At 34.4% G+C, this 18,083-nt stretch overlaps 1 protein-coding gene across 1 annotated transcript; it reads right to left on the bottom strand.

Annotated features, from left to right (window-relative positions):
* Positions 1 to 5,621: 5,621 nt before the first annotated feature.
* cdkn1bb (cyclin dependent kinase inhibitor 1Bb) lies at positions 5,622 to 18,064 on the bottom strand. The gene is made up of 3 exons (XM_061916859.1): positions 14,412 to 18,064; positions 14,163 to 14,291; positions 5,622 to 8,569 (listed from the first exon to the last, which is right to left on the bottom strand). The coding sequence occupies exons 1-2, from the start codon at positions 14,800 to 14,802 to the stop codon at positions 14,167 to 14,169; spliced, it is 516 nt and encodes a 171-aa protein (XP_061772843.1). The 5' UTR covers positions 14,803 to 18,064; the 3' UTR covers positions 5,622 to 8,569; positions 14,163 to 14,166.
* Positions 18,065 to 18,083: the final 19 nt, after the last annotated feature.

The raw sequence follows: 18,083 nt of genomic DNA, 5'->3' as shown, positions 1-18,083 counted from the left end.
TAAACCTATATATATATATATGTATATATATATATACATATATATATATACACATATATATATTTATACATACGTAAATATGTATGTATACGTAAATATATATTTCTATATACGTACATATATACATATATATATACATATATATATTTATACATTCGTATATATGTATGTATACGTAAATATATATTTCTATATACGTACATATATACATATATAGAGACATATGTACATATATATATATTCATGTGTATATATGTACATACATACATATATATATATATATTCATGTATATATATATACATATTCATGTATATATATACATATACATATTCATGTATATATACACATTCATGTATATATACACATATTCATGTATATATACACATATTCATGTATATATATACACATATTCATGTATATATACACACATATTCATGTATATATACACACATTCATGTATATATACACATATTCATGTATATACACACATATTCATGTATATACACACATTCATGTATATACACACACATTCATGTATATATACACATTTTCATGTATATACACACATAATCATGTATATACACACATAATCATGTATATATACACATATTCATGTATATATACACATATTCATGTATTTACACACATTCATGTATATATACACATATATTCATGTATATATACATATATATTCATGTATATATATACATATATATTCATGTATATATATACACATATATATTCATGTATATATATACATATATATTCATGTATATATACATATATATTCATGTATATATACATATATTCATGTATATATATATATATATACACACACATATATAAACTTGTATATATATATATAAGCATACATATATACAGATACACATATATACACACACATTATACATATATTACATATACATATATACACATACATATATACACATATTCATATGTATATACATACACATATGTACATATATACATATGTACATATATATACACATTATACATATATATATATACGTACACATAATTATATACACATATGTGTATAAATATATATATATATATGAGTATAAATATACATATATATACACATATATATGTATATATATACACATACATATTCCTATAAATACATATACATGTACACATATATACATAATGTACATATACATGTACACATATATACATAATGTACACATACATGTACACATATATACATAATGTACACATACATGTACACATATATACATAATGTACACATACATGTACACATATATACATAATGTACATATACATGTACACATACATACATAATGCACATATACATGTACACATATATACATAATGCACATATACATGTACACATATATACATAATGCACATATACATGTACACATATATACATGTACACATATATACATGTACACATATATACATAATGTTCATATACATGTACACATATACATAATGTACATATACATGTACACATATATACATAATGTACATATACATGTACACATATATACATATACATGTACACATATATACATAATGTACATATACATGTACACATATATACATAATGTACATATACATGTAAACATATATACATGTACATATACACGTACATATACATATATACATATACACATATACATATATACATGCACATATATATATATATACACACACATCTATATATATATATACACACACATCTATATATATATATATATATATATATATATACACACACACATCTATATATATATATATATATATATATATATACATACACACACACACACACACATTATATACACACATATATATATATATGTGTATATACACACATATATATATATACACACACACATATATATATATATATGTGTGTATATAATGTATGTGTGTATATATATATATATATATATATATATATATATATATATGTGTACATATGTGTGTGTACATATGTGTGTATATATATATATATATATGTATATATATATATATATGTGTGTATATATGTGTATGTATGTATATGTGTGTGTATATATATATATATAGGGCTTCACGGTGACAGAGGGGTTAGTGCGTCTGCCTCACAATACGAAGGTCCTGTCATCCTGGGTTCAAATCCAGGCTCGGGACCTTTCTGTGTGGAGTTTGCATGTTCTCCCCGTGAATGCGTGGGTTCCCTCCGGGTACTCCGGCTTCCTCCCACTTCCAAAGACATGCACCTGGGGATAGGTTGATTGGCAACACTAAATTGGCCCTAGTGTGTGAATGTGAGTGTGAATGTTGTCTGTCTATCTGTGTTGGCCCTGCGATGAGGTGGCGACTTGTCCAGGGTGTACCCCGCCTTCCGCCCGAAAGGGACTAAGCGGTAGAAAATGGATGGATGGATATGTATGTGTACATATGTGTGTATATATATATATATGTGTATGTATATATGTACATGTGTGTATGTATGTATATGTACATGTGTGTATATATGTACATGTATATATGTACATATATATATATATATGTAAGTGTACATATATATGTATGTATGTGTATATGTACATATACAGTATATGTATGTATGTGTACGCATATGTACGTGTGTGTGTATATATATATATATATATATATATATATATATATACATATATACATATATATATATATATATATATATACACATACACACACACACATATACATACAGTATATATACATTTTTACATTTCTACAGGAGCTGCATCCCCTTCATGTTTGCACACAACACACACACACACACACACACAAACAAACGATTCAGGTGGAACTGGACAATCGCTTGCTCATCACTTGATCTCTGGGTTAGGCTCAGGTTTGAGAGAAGGTTCTTCCTAACAATTAATCCAAGTTACCGGCGCGGACCTGGGGAAAGAGTTGGCTTTTCCTTTTAGCTGCGTAAATATGGACTTGCAACACTTAGACTTGACTAATTGTGGCGCACAATCTGCACGCACACACACACACACACACACACACCTCCAGTCAAGCAGCAAGCCAACTAGTCAAGCAGTCAGTCTGCGATTTGTAGACAGGGGGGCCCCCCTTTGTGTGGCTAGAGAGGGCCAGACACAACAGGCCCCTCACAATGGGGCCCCACACTAAACCCCCACACACTGGGACAATGACAGCAGGGTGGGGGTGGATGCTGAGGTCACCCACCTGCACACTTCAGGGAGGACCGGACCCTGAAATGTGTGTGCTGGGGGGGGCACGCACACACACAAACACACACTGCAGGTGTCCTCCTGTAGTGGCGTTGGCAGAAAAGCTGTCACTTAAAGGCCTACTGAAACCCACTACTACCGACCACGCAGTCTGATAGTTTATATATCAATGATGAAATATTAACATTGCAACACATGCCAATACGGCCGGGTTAGTTTACTAAATTGCTATTTTGAATTTCGCGCGGAAGTATCATGCTAAAACGTCGCGGCATGATGTTGCTGAATCTTTTGCAATTTGTTCAATTAATAATGGAGACGTCAAAGAAGAAAGATGTAGGTGGGAAACGTATTGCGGCCGCCTTTACCAACACAAACACAGCCGGTGTTTCCTGGTTTACATTCCCGAAAGATGACAGTGAAGCTTTACTATGGAACAGAGCGGTCAGGCGAACATGGTTCCCTACCACATGTCAACTGGCAGGTTTCGGTGAGAAAATGGTGGTAATAAGTCGGCTCTTACCGTAGACATGAGCGGCGAGCTTGCATCGTTCCTCGTGCACCTATCGTCTGCTACTCCCGGTACAGGCAAGGCTTTTTTATTAGCAACCAAAAGTTGCAAACTTTATCATCGATGTTCTCTACTAAATCCTTTCAGCAAAAATATGGCAATATCGCAAAATGATCAAGTATGACACATAGAATGGATCTGCTATCCCCGTTTAAATAATAAAATCTCCTTTCAGTAGGCCTTTAAGATATTTTGATAGTAACTTCTTCAAATTAAAACTGTAATTCGGTTTTGAATGCATTTTTTTTTTTATGATTTAAATATGCTCCATAATTGGAGGCATTTAATTTGTAGCAAATAAACCTTACTTCAATGACGACAAATGGAGGTATTTCCACAATTAAGTGCACAAAGCAGCCACCCTAACACACACACACACACACACACACACACACACACGGACCTCAAGCTACACAAATATTTTACAAATATAATTAATTGAAGCTGCAAGCAGCGATGGACGGGACAGAGTATAGATGGAAGTGGCTGAGGAGAGGGAAGTCTGGGCTTCCCAGATATAAGTTAGAACTACACACTACTTTGTATTTTATTGTAGTTTTTATCTTCCATAACATGTCTACTGACAGATATAAGTTAGAACTACACACTACTTTGTATTATGTTGTAGTTTTTACCTTCCATAATGTGTCTACTGACAGATATAAGTTAGAACTATACACTACTTTGTATTATATTGTAGTTTACCTTCCATAACGTGTCTACTGACAGATATAAGTTAGAACTACACACTACTTTGTATTATGTTGTAGTTTTTACCTTCCGTAACGTGTCTACTGAAAGATATATGTTAGAACTACTTAGTATTATAAATGTTGTAGTTTTCATCTTCCATAACATGTCTACTGACAGGTATAAGTTAGAACTATTTAGTATTATAAATGTTGTAGTTTTCATCTTCCATAACGTGTCTACTGACAGAATGAAAATACATGGGTACGGCTAGTAGCAAACAGATAGACCTACCAACTCGGCCCATAAAAAGTGCAGATGGCCTTAAAACGCCACAACAGTCAGGCACTATATGTTAGTACCCAAAATAAACACTCGACATGCAAAGAAATTCAATCGGAGCACAAACATAGGAGGAAACTAGATTAAAACCCGAATTGTTAACTTACTGTTGATTTTTGCTGGGGGTTGTCATTATATGAAATGTAGGTCTAAGTGAGACCTACATAGGAGGTTTTTGTTTCATGTTTCTACGACATTCCTACTGGAAGTCTGTGTTTTCTTCCTAGGAGCAGTTTTGTCTGTTTTATTCCTAGGGGGCGCTAGAGCGCAATTTTAAATTTTGGGGTTAGGTTTTTTGATTAAATCCCAATGTTTGCCAGTCCTGATGTGGTGTCAAATTTGGTGAGTTTTGAAGCATGTTAAGGGGGTCAAATTACAGTTCCAAGCTGCGGAATAATAATAAAGAAAGAATAAAACGCTAGAAATTCAATAGGGTCCTCTGTCCCAAAGGGACATTTGGTCCCTAAAAATGCATTCAAATTACTTTAAAAAAATATATATGTTCCGTTTTAGGGCCATTGCAGTTGTTGCGGGCGCTTATTTATTTCCAGGAAGGCTATTCCTGTGTTGCACAACTTGCGGCAAAAAGTGGCCTGCTTTCTGAACTCAGCTTTTGATTGGACAAGCCCCCTGTCAATCATCTGCAAGTAGGATAACCCGCACGCCCGTGCAGAAAGGCGACATTTCAGGGTTATTTTTCTAATAAAATGTCAATTCTTAACAAGCGAAATAAAAAATAAAAAAATTAAACCAAAATACAGTTATTTAAATAAAAACAACCACGAGCATATGTAATTGAACTTTTTTTTTTTATTGATTGCAACACATTTATGACCACACATTACAAAAAAATGCACATCAAATATTAAATTGGGCTCAGTTTGCAACCTTGTTGGAAAAAAAAAAAACACTACAACTATGCTTTAAAAAAAATATTACAAATAAGGTAAATGCCACTTTGGATAACCGTGAATAAAAAAAAAAAATCTACATTAAAAAAAATGTTTGACATAAATAAGTTAGTATAATTTCTCAGTGTTTTTTTTTACAAAATTATGTACAATGCAAATATGTACACGGGTGACTGCATTTCTGAGACAAGCTGCTGTTACTGAGGGCAAAAAAGGAATTTTTCTTAATTTTTATTATTATTTTTTCAAAGGCCAACTTGAGAATCCTCAGCAGGCTAAACATGATTAGAATATATCAAGGTTATCACAAAGTCAAACTATGTGAAGTCAAACAAAAAAAAAGCACTTGGCAGCCATCAGTTTGGTCTTGTAAGAAACATTCTGTTACTGAGGACTTTTAAAAAGTGAAACAACCGCATTGAGACCCAATCATTTTTGTCTTTTAACATCTCAAAAAAAAAAAAAAAAAAGGGTACCTCGCACCGTTAAAATAAAGGCTGATGTGTGCAAGGGACACAAAAATAAGAGCAAAGTTAATCCAAGCGTCTCAAACCACAGGGTGATTTTAAATAGAATAAAATAATTGGGTTTTTTTTGTCCTAAGGGAACATAAAATAGTCGCTACATTTTGTACCGTTCTTCACTGCTAAGTTAGGAAACATGAAGGTGTGTGAAGATGGACTGTCCACAAACTGAAGAGCGATATAGAAGGTTTAACTTGAACACTTTTGAAATCAGGGGTGCTTTTTTTCCACTAAGTGAGGCAGGGGCCGTTTGTAATTTAAAAAAGGCTTAAAGTCATCTAATAAGCTAGAGCAGGGGTCACCAACGAGGTGCCCGCGGGCACCAGGTCGCCCGTAAGGACCAGATGAGTCGCCCGCTGGCCTGTTCTAAAAATAGCTCAAATAGCAGCACTTACCAGTGAGCTGCCTCTATTTTTTAAATTTATTTACTAGCAAGCTGGTCTCGCTTTGCTCGACATTTTTAATTCTAAGAGAATTTGAAAATCCAAGAAAATATTTTAAAACTTGGTCTTCACTTGTTTAAATACATTTTTTTACTTTGCTTCTTATAACTTTCAGAAAGACAATTTTAGAGAAAAAATACAACCTTAACAATGATTTTAGGATTTTTAAACACATATACCTTTTTACCTTTTAAATTGCTTCCTCTTCTTTCCTGACAATTTAAGTCAATTTGTATAGAATAATAAATACATTTTAATTTAATTCTTCATTTTAGCTTCTGTTTTTTCGACGAAGAACATTTGTGAAATATTTCTTCAAACTTATGATTAAAATTCCAAAAAATTATTCTGGCAAATCTAGAAAATCTCCAGAACCAAATTTAAATTTTATTTCAAATTCTTTTGAATTTCTTTCAAAATTTTTGTTCTGGAAAATCTAGAAGTAATAATGATTTGTCTTTGTTAGAAATATAGCTTAGTCCTATTTGTTATATATTCTAACAAAATGCAGTTTGGATTTTAACCTTTTTAAAACATGTCATCAAAATTCTAAAATTAATCTTAATCAGGAAAAATTACTAATGATGTTCCATAAATAATATTTTAAGTTTTTTCATAAAGATTCGAATTAGCTAGTTTTTCTATTCATTTTTTTCAGTTGAATTTAGAATTTTAAAGTGTGGAAATTGAAGATAAAACTATGTTTCAAAATTTTATGTTAATTTTTTTCGTGTTTTCTCCTCTTTTAAACCGTTCAATTAAGTGTTTTTTTCCATCATTTATTCTCTACAAAAAAACCTTCTGTAAAAAGAAATAAAATGTACGACGGAATGACAGACAGAAATATAATTTTTTTAATATATATATATATATATATATTTATTTATTAAAAAGGTAAATTGAGCAAATTGGCTATTTCTGGCAATTTATTTAAGTGTGTATCAAACTGGTAGCCCTTTGCATTAATCAGTACCCAAGAAGTAGCTCTTGCTTTCAAAAAGGTTGGTGACCCCTGAGCTAGACATACAAATAAACAGCTTTGATGTCACTTTTGTGTTATTTGCAGTTTCTCCCCTAAAATTATATACATTTATATTGTATCTTTATTTTATCATTGTAGAAAAAGACCATAAATCCCTAAGTGTAACCCAAACTAAAGCATCAACCTAACTCTAGCTTTAAAAAACAAAAAAAATGCAAAAAATTTGAACAAATTGGCTTTTTGGCTCATTTTTTTGTAACTGCATTTTCAAATATGTGGAGGGCCAATAAAATGAAAAAATAGCTGTAGGCCACAAACGGCCCCCGGGGGCCACACTTTGGACACGCCTGTTTTAAATTGTGCCAAGACTGACTTCTCAGTAAAGAGAAGAAGAACAGCACAGAAACCAAACTATGCTGCAATCCTTCAAGTCAAATCAAAATTCACACCTTCATTTTTCTCTGAAAATAATATAATATATAAGTATAAAGGATTTGTTTAGCAAATCATAATGTTTTCTTATGTGCTACATATAGAGAAATATAAATGTAAGTATACAAACACACACAAAGAAAAGAAGCTAATTGCACGCTGCTACATCACTGCTTTCACAGGCAGTAACTGGAAAAGAAACATTTTGAGTGCCGAAAAATGTTTTTGTTTTTTTAAAGGTTTTTTTTTTTTTTTTTGTTATTCAGTGCTTCAACAGCGTCCTCACGGAGAGCTGATATGTTTCTCATTAGATGTGTACTTAATTTCTTCCAAAATGAGATCAAATAAAAATTAAAAATGCTTAAAAAATAAAATATCACCCAAATAAAATGAGTCTGCCCGACACCGACTGAAGACTTTCCAATGTCGGACACGCTTCTTCAGCTCTGGAAGACACAAACACAATCAATTATTAAATAAGCATTTATATTTTCGCATGCTTGAATAACATATCAAGTATAAAAGGACATAATATACGTACATATACATAAATAAATAAATACGTACAAACATCTTACATATAGCCTTATAAATAATGCTGACATAACACAGTAAATTTAAATTGAGGAAAAGTCCAGAACATTTTTTAGGGACCGATGTCCCTTTGAGACAGAGGACCCGATTGAATTTTTAGCGTTTTATTATTATTATTTTTTATTTTTGTACCGCCGCCTCTTTGAGCTGTAATTTGACCCCCTTAACATGCTTCGAAACTCACCAAATTTGACACACACATCAGGACTGGCGAAAATTGCGATTTAATAAAAATAAATAAAAAATAAAAACTCAAAATTGCGCTCTAGCGCCCCCCTAGGAAGAAAACACAGACAAAGCCGTCTCCAACTTCCAGTAGGAATGTCGTAGAAACATGAAACAAGAACCACTATGCAAGGTCTCAGTTAGACCTATATTTCATACACTGACACCCCCCCAGCTAAAATCATCAGGAAGTTTGCTATTCCCACTTCAATACAAAAGTTGACTATAAAATATCATTATCTCCTCTAAAGCCGTTTCGGCTTCAAATAAACACAGAAGAGAGATTGAACCCTTCTGATATAAAGTTCCCTAAAAGAGTTTTAATTCCTACCCCGGTTAGGATTTTATGAGCCAGCAAAGAACGGGTGCCCTGGTGCCGTTGTGCTACTTCTGTCACAAAATGTCGGCTTCCTGCTCAGACAAAACAGCCTCTAACTCACTGTAGGACTGTCATACACACATGAAACAACAACCTCAATGTAGGTCTCACTGAGACCTATATTTCATACACTGACCACCCCCAACTAAAATCAACAGGACGTTTGCTATTCCCACTTCAATACAACAGCTGCATTCCATTCACAATGTATTAGTCTCAAAATGGCGTCCTTATAAAATGCCCAAGCCACTTGATGTATAACATGAGTATACAACTTTTTCTCTGTGTAATAATCTATCCATCTTCTACCGCTTATCCGGGCTTGGGTCGCGGGTGCAGCAGCCCAAGCAGTCCCGTCCATCGCTGCTTGCAGCTTTAATTATGATTCTTTTTTTGTTTTAATGCATTTTTACAGAAGTAGCTGCAATTTAGAACACGAGCCTTGGCATTATTCTAACTACAATGAACGGAAAAGAAAATGTGTCTTAAATACTCGTAAACTTCGCTACAAGTAATAAAAACCAGTTTATAATTCATGAAATGACATTTGGCAAAGGGTGTCACTTTAATCAAAATATTACAAGATCGACTTAAAAAAACAACTAACTGTCAAATTAATATTTAATGTGCAAGTTTTATTACCGTTCTAAGCAACATGCAACCTTATTACTACGAGATATTAAAAAAAAAGCCATGCAGCGAGTCAACATGCAAATGAGGAAGTTATGGTGATCGTAAACCACTGAGACCTGAAGGCAACACGCACAAATAAACTAAATCAAAGAATTAAAAAGAACATTTTGTGGCAGTGCCATCAATGTCACTTTCAATGTTTCAGGAACATTCACACAACACATGTTGCTAATTATTAGCCTGTAAAAATTATATTTCTTTATTAATTCACAAACTAACAACATGCATTCTGCAAAGAGCGTGCACATCAACACTAAAATATATAACTTATACATAATATGTAAATGATGATTATCCAACATGCATCTTGAAGGGAACATGCACATTAATACCAAAACAACAAATATATTAAATACATATGAAAAAGGTAAGTTTAGCGTGTTCCATAGTGACATTACATGCAAATTAGGAAGTATTGCATTTGTAGAGAACATGTAAACATTAAAAGATGCACATTACTTGAAAAACAACAACAGAAAAAGAGAAGGCTGGAAATGAGGAAACATGCAAAGACTAAAAATACAAGTTTAAAGTTCTTCCGTCTGACGTAACATGCAAATGAGGTGGTTGTGGTGCAAGGATTAGTCATTTAAATACCAAAATACACTGGAAATTCAACTTTAAAGGCCTTCATGGTGACATACCATGCAAACTAAAAGCCTGCAAGGTTGTTATTGTGAATTATTAGCAAGTTGTAACAATATGCGTCCTGCAAGTCAAGTACATGTTGATAGTGGGTGCAAGTTTAACACTCTGCACGCCACATAACATACTGCAAGGTTATTATCCTGAAGTATAGCACAATGACACAATAAGCAGCTCAAACTGCAGCAGTGTAGACATTAAAAAGTGCAAACATTAAAGCATGCAGGTGTGTTTATTAGACTTAGACTTCCTTTTTATTGTCATTCAAATTTGAACTCTACAGCACAGATAAGAACCAAATTTCATTACATAAGCTCATGTTAGCCCTGCAATGTCCAGGGTGTACCCCGCCTTCCGCCCGATTGTAGCTGAGATAGGCGCCAGCGCCCCCCGCGACCCCAAAAGGGAATAAGCGGTAGGAAATGAATGGATGGATGAAGCTCATGGTAGTGCAGGATAAAAAAAAAAGCAATAAGGTGAATATATAATTAAATATATATAAAATAAATATAAATAAATGACTTGACAGATAAATATACTGCACTTTTTCTCATGCGTCCACGTTTATGGATGTATGTTATATTGTCTTTTTTATTCCAGCGAGTTAATCCACTTTGAAGGGAGTTGAGGGGATAATTTAATTATGATGCGTTCAAGAGTCTTACGGCCTGAGGGAAGAAACTGTTACAGAACCTGGAGGTTCTGCTTCGGAGGCTGCCGACTTATGAAGTTTGATGTGGTTTCTGGTACTTTAGGAGAGTTCACTGACAGTCATGATTTAGTCCATTTTATTATAATACTCGGAAAAAGGTTTATTTAAGGCCAAAAAGAATATTACTTTCTTTAAAACATTTATTCAGCATTTGACAACTTTAAAAAGTTATATGGTTGAAACCGATGATGATGCCAAAAAACAGAAATAGATGGTAAAATGTAATTTTGTTTACAGATGATATGCAATCTGTTGAGTTCCCTAATTGGAATGTACATAAATGTTTATGTATTATAAATAAAGGTGTGTGTTGCTGAGCCCGACCTGGACTTGGTTTTAAGAACCCTTTAAACAATCTCATTTCATTGACAACCTTCTCTGGAGAAGATAATGTCCTTTATTTTAAAAAAAAAAAAAACAATTTTCTTGCACAAAAATAAAATAAAAACAGTTACATAGAAACTGGTAATTAATGAAAATGAGTAAAATTAACTGTTAAAGGTCAGAACTATTAGTGGACCAGCAGCACACAATCATGTACTGTATCACTTATATATTGTTAATATTAATAACTGTATCCCTTGCAGACTGCATTGTTATATAGTGTTAATAATAATAACTATATCCCTTGCAAACTGCATTGTTATACATTGTTAATAATAATAATGTCCCTTGCAGACTGCATTGTTATATGTTAATAATAATAATAATATCCCTTGCAGACTGAATTGATACATATTATGTTGTTAATCATAATAACTGTATATCATGCAGACTGCATTGTTATATGTTAATAATAATAATAATAACTGTAGTCCTTGCAGACTGCATTGTTATATCCATCCATCCATTTTCTACCGATTATTCCCTTTGGTGTCACGGGGGGCGCTGGTGCCTATCTCAGCTAAAATCGGGCAGAAGGCTTGTACACCCTGGACAAGTCGCCATCTCATCGCAGGGCCAGCATTGTTATATATTGTTAATAATAATAATAATAATAATAATAGTATCCCTTAAAGACTGCTTGATACATATTGTTATATTGTTAATAATAATAATAACTGTATCCCTTGCAGACTGCATTGTTATATATTATTATTAATAATAATAATAATGATAGTATCCCTCGCGGACTGCATTGATACATATTGTTAATAACAACAATAACTGTATCCCTTGCAGACTGCATTGATATACATTGTTAAACAATAATAATAGTATGCCTTGCAGACTGCATTTATACATATTGTTAGATTGTTAACAATAATATTAACTGTTTCCATTGCAGACTGTATTGATATATATTGTTAATAATAATAAAAATAATATCCCTTGCAGACTGCATTGATACATATGTTAATCATAATAATAATAATAATAATAACTGTATCCCTAGCAGACTGCATTGTTATATGTTAATAATAATAATAACTGTATCCCTTGCAGACTGCATTGATACATATATTAATCATAATAATAATAATAACTGTATCCCTTGCAGACTGCATTGTTATATCTATCCATCCATTTTCTACCGCTTATTCCCTTTGGGGTCGCGGGGTGCGCTGGTGCCTATCTCAGCTAAAATCAGGCGGAAGGCCGTGTACACCCTGGACAAGTCGCCACCTCATCGCAGGGCCAGCATTGTTACATATTGTTAAGAATAATAATAATAATAGTATCCCTTGAAGACTGCATTGATACAAATTGTTATATTGTTAATAATAATAACTGTATCCCTTGCAGACTGCATTGTTATATATTGTTAATAATAATAATAATAGCATACCTTGCAGACTCCATTGATATATATTCTTATATTGTTACTATTATTAAATGTATCCCTTGCAGACTGCATTGATGTAGTTATTAACAATATAAAATAATAATAATAATAACAATAATAATAGTATCCCTTGCAAACTGCATTGATACATAGTTATATTGTTAATAATAACAATAATAACTGTATCCATTGCAGACTGTATTGATATATAGTGTTACATTCTTAATATTATTAAATGTATCCCTTGCAGACTGCATTGATTTATATTGTAGGAAGCAGAATATTAATAACAGAAGGAAACAACCCTTTTGTGTGAAAGAGTGTGACTGAGGGTGGAGGAAGGGTGCACTATTTGTAAGTGTTTATGTTTGTTGATTTTATAATAAACAAAAAACAAAGCATGTTCTCCGATGTGAAATAGGCTAAAAAATGTGTATAATCATCTTGTATGCGTCAACATTCTATAAGTTAAAGAGACTTTGTAAAGTTGTAGTTTGTGTCTTCCACCCGCAGACAGATGTGCAGAGAAGCAACGCCCCACCCCCCACGTGCGCGCGCACAGACACGTACGCGCCCGAGGGCAGTGTCTGCTGACGTGTTACTACTACTCGTGCACGCCTCTTGTTTACAACTCACGTAGTGCGCGCGACCTAGGTGTTCGGTGACTGCACGCCCTCCAATAGTGCACAAACAAGCGCGTGCATGACAAGTTCAATCAATCAATGTTTATTTATATAGCCCTAAATCACCAGTGTCTCAAAGGGCTGCACAAACCACAACAACATTAAGGCAAGGAAAAACTCACACCCAATGGGACCTCGGTGACATTGACAATGATGACTATGAGAAACCTTGGAGAGGCCCCCGGTCCCCCCAGGGGACCGAAAGCAAGGGAAGGAAAACAACAACAAGGCATTTTTACACAACAACACGAGGAGGTCATGTTATGAAAAAGGTGGCAAAAAGAAAAAAACAAAAACAAGAAAAAAATAAAATAAAACTCACCGTCTCACGTTTGCCTTCCTGGGCTGCCGCTGCTCTTCCTGGGCGTGTGTTCAGCCGAGCGACCCCGGCTCGGACACACCACTTCGGCCCCCGGGCTGTTGTGAGACTTTTTGCTTGTGTTGGAGAGCTCTGCGAAAAATGAAAAAAAAAAAGGGTCAAAAATGATTAAATAAAAAAAAAAAAAAAAGGGTGAAAAATAGTGAAAAAGGAGGTCAGATATTGAGGTAAAAGTGCCCCGGTGACAAGTACCGTTACAGGCGGGTCTCTTCCTGCGCTGCTCCACCGGCCCACAGGTGGTGGTCCCCGCCGCGACACAGCTATGATTCCCGGTTAGATCCAGGCGGTGACTCCGCCTCGTCCGCGGCGGCCGAGAGTAGAAGTCGGGCAGGTCGCGGCAGTCCAGCCGCTCCCAGTGGATCTCGCCGGTGTCCAGCGAGCTGTGCGCGGCGAAGTCGAAGCCCCACTTGGCGGCGGCGGCCTGCTCCATCTCCCGCAGGTGTGCATTATAATCCCGCTGCAGCTCGTCGTGGTCCACCGAGCCGAAGAGGTTCCGGCAGGCGGACGGCTTGGGGTGATCCGGTACGCGCGGCTCGCCCCGCTCCAAGGTCGGGCTGCCGCTGGATAGTCGAACATCCGACATGTTTCCCCGCCTCCACCACCGACAAGACACGGGAAAACCACACAAAAAAGCCGGGAGCGTCCAGTTTTTTGGCGAAAAAAAAATACAAAAAAACAAACCGAACTATCCTTGCTGGGTAATATCCCCCCCCAAAAAAATCGTCGTCTGGGGTGGAGAAACACTTTTAAGCCATGCGAACGTCAACAACTGCAGGGGTCGCCTGAGCGTAACTCGCAGCCGCTTATCGTCACTCTCGGTCCTTCCCCGCAGCCAATATGGCGACTGAGTAAAAACACTTTGCGTTTGAAAGCTTGACAGAGAGCGCTAGAAGGGAGGGCGGGGTCATGGCAATGATTGACACACGGGCGCTGTTCAAATAGAAGGACGGACGCTTATTGGTTGAAGCATTGTGTGCCCGCCCCTTTCTTAAGGTGGACTGAAGGAGTTAAGGCAGACCACCGCCTTGTTTTTGTTTGATCACGTTGTCCTACACGCTTGTAAAACACATCTGAATAAATAATGTTTTTGGTTTTAAATAGTTGTTAAACCCGCATATCAAATCCCTTGAAGGGTGTGCGGTTTAAAGTTGTATTGCCATGCTTTGCTTTGATTGAAACCATCGGAATGCATATACTAACCACACTCTTAAACCTTTCTGTATATTACTTACAAATACATTTTTGCATTATAATCCCCAGTTTCTTTGATTTATTTGTACGTGGTTCCTGAGAGGATACATAAACGCCATACTTTAAGCTTTGAATTTATGTTCACAACAACATCTTATCAATGAAAATAATCTCTTTAAAAAAACTCCACCTTAAAAATCCTGACAAGTATAGAAAAACAATTTGGAGGATGTTTGCCCCATGCCTTCACATATTGCCTTTGAAACTGTATCAGTATTTATATCTCAGACTCATTTTGTGAGCATTGAAACTAACATCACACTATATGCTACAAAAAAGAGATGTTTTAAATTAGTCTGCAATAAAAGTATAGAAAATATATTTGGAGGGTGTTTGCCCCATGCCTTCACATATTCACATTGAAATTGTGTTAGTATTTATATCTCTTCTTGGACTCCTTTTTTGAGCATTGAAACTAGCATCACTATACATGCTACACAACAAAGAGATATTTTAAATTAGTCTGCATTAAAAGTATAGAAAAACAATTTGGAGGATGTTTGCCCCGTGCCTTCACATATTGCCTTTGAAACTGTATCAGTATTTATATCTCAGACTCATTTTGTGAGCATTGAAACTGGCATCACCCAGTCCTACATGCTACACAAAAAAGATGTTTAAATTAGTCTGCAATACAACAATAGAAAAAGAATTACGAGGATGTTTGCCCCATGTCTTCACATATTGTCTTTGAAACTGTATCAGTATTTATATCTCAGACTCATTTTGTGAGCATTGAAACTAACATCACACTAAATGCTACACAAAAGAGATGTTTTAAATTAGTCTGCAATAAAAGTATAGAAAATATATTTGGAGGATGTTTGCCCCATGCCTTCACATATTGCCCTTGAAATTGTATTAGTATTTATATCTCACTCATTTTGTGAGCATTGAAACTGGCATAACACTAAATGCTACACACAAAAAAGACATGTTTGAATCAGTCTGCAATAAAAGTATAGAAAAACATTTTTGAGGATGTTTGCCCCATGCCTTCACATATTCACTTTGAAATTGTGTTAGTATTTATATCTCTTTTTGGACTCCTTTTTTGAGCATTGAAACTAGCATCACTTTACATGCTACACAACAAAGAGATATTTTAAATTAGTCTGCAATAAAAGTATAGAAAAACAATTTGGAGGATGTTTGCCCCGTGCCTTCACATATTCACTTTGAAATTGTGTTAGTATTTATATCTTTTTGGACTCCTTTTTTGAGCATTGAAACTAGCATCACTTTACATGCTACACAACAAAGAGATATTTTGAATTAGTCTGCAATAAAAGTATAGAAAAACAATTTGGAGGATGTTTGCCCCATGCCTTCACGTATTCACTTTGAAATTGTATTGGTATTTATATCTCACTCATTTTGTGAGCATTGAAACTGGCATCACACTATATGCTACACAAAATAGAGATATTTAAATCAGTCTGCAATAAAAGTATAGAAAAACAATTTGGAGGATGTTTGCCCCACTTTGAAATTGTATTAGTATTTATATCTCACTCATTTTATGAACATTGAAATTGGCATCACACTACATGCTACACAAAAACAGACATGTTTAAATCAGTCTGCAATAAAAGTATAGAAAATATATTTGGAGGATGTTTGCCCCATGCCTTCACATATTGCTTTTCAAATTGTATTAGTATTTATATCTCAGACTCATTTTGTGAGCATTGAAACTAACATCACACTATATGCTACACAACAAAGATATATTCTAAATCAGTCTGCAATAAAAGTATAGAAAAACAGTTAGGAGGATGTTTGCCCCATGCCTTCACATATTCACTTTGAAATTGTGTTAGTATTTATATCTCTTCTTGGACTCCTTTTTTGAGCATTGAAACTAGCATCACTGTACATGCTACACAACAAAGAGATATTTCAAATTAGTCTGCAATACAAGTATAGAAAAACAATTTGGAGGATGTTTGCCCCATGCCTTCACATATTGCCTTTGAAATTGTATCAGTATTTATATCTCAGACTCATTTTGTGAGCATTGAAACTGGCATCACCCAGTCCTACATGCTACACAAAAAAGATGTTTAAATTAGTCTGCAATAAAAAGTATATAAAAATAATTTGGAGGATGTTTGCCCCATGCCTTCACATATTGCCTTGGAAATTGTATTAATATTTATATCTCACTAATTTTGTGAGCATCGAAACTGGTATCACACTAAATGCTACACAAAAGAGATGTTTTAAATTAGTCTGCAATAAAAGTATTGAAAATATATTTGGAGGGTGTTTGCCCCATTCTTTCACATATTGCATTTCAAATTGTGTTAGTATTTATATCTCAGACTCATTTTGTGAGCATTGAAACTAACATCACACTATATGCTACACAACAAAGAGATATTTTAAATTAGTCTGAAATAAAATTCTAGAAAAACAATTTGGAGGATGTTTGCCCCATGCCTTCACATATTCACTTTAAATATGTGTTAGTATTTATATCTCTTCTTGGGCTAATTTTGAGCATTGAAACTGGCATCTCACTAAATGCTACATAGAAGAAATGTTTAAATTAGTCTGCAATAAAAAAAACAAGATTATCATATCATCTGGATTACACATATTTTTAAA

Source organism: Nerophis ophidion, linkage group LG12 (assembly GCF_033978795.1).
Source record: "Nerophis ophidion isolate RoL-2023_Sa linkage group LG12, RoL_Noph_v1.0, whole genome shotgun sequence".
In the NCBI taxonomy this organism is placed as follows: domain Eukaryota; kingdom Metazoa; phylum Chordata; class Actinopteri; order Syngnathiformes; family Syngnathidae; genus Nerophis; species Nerophis ophidion.
This window is presented reverse-complemented; position numbering and strand designations above follow the sequence as displayed.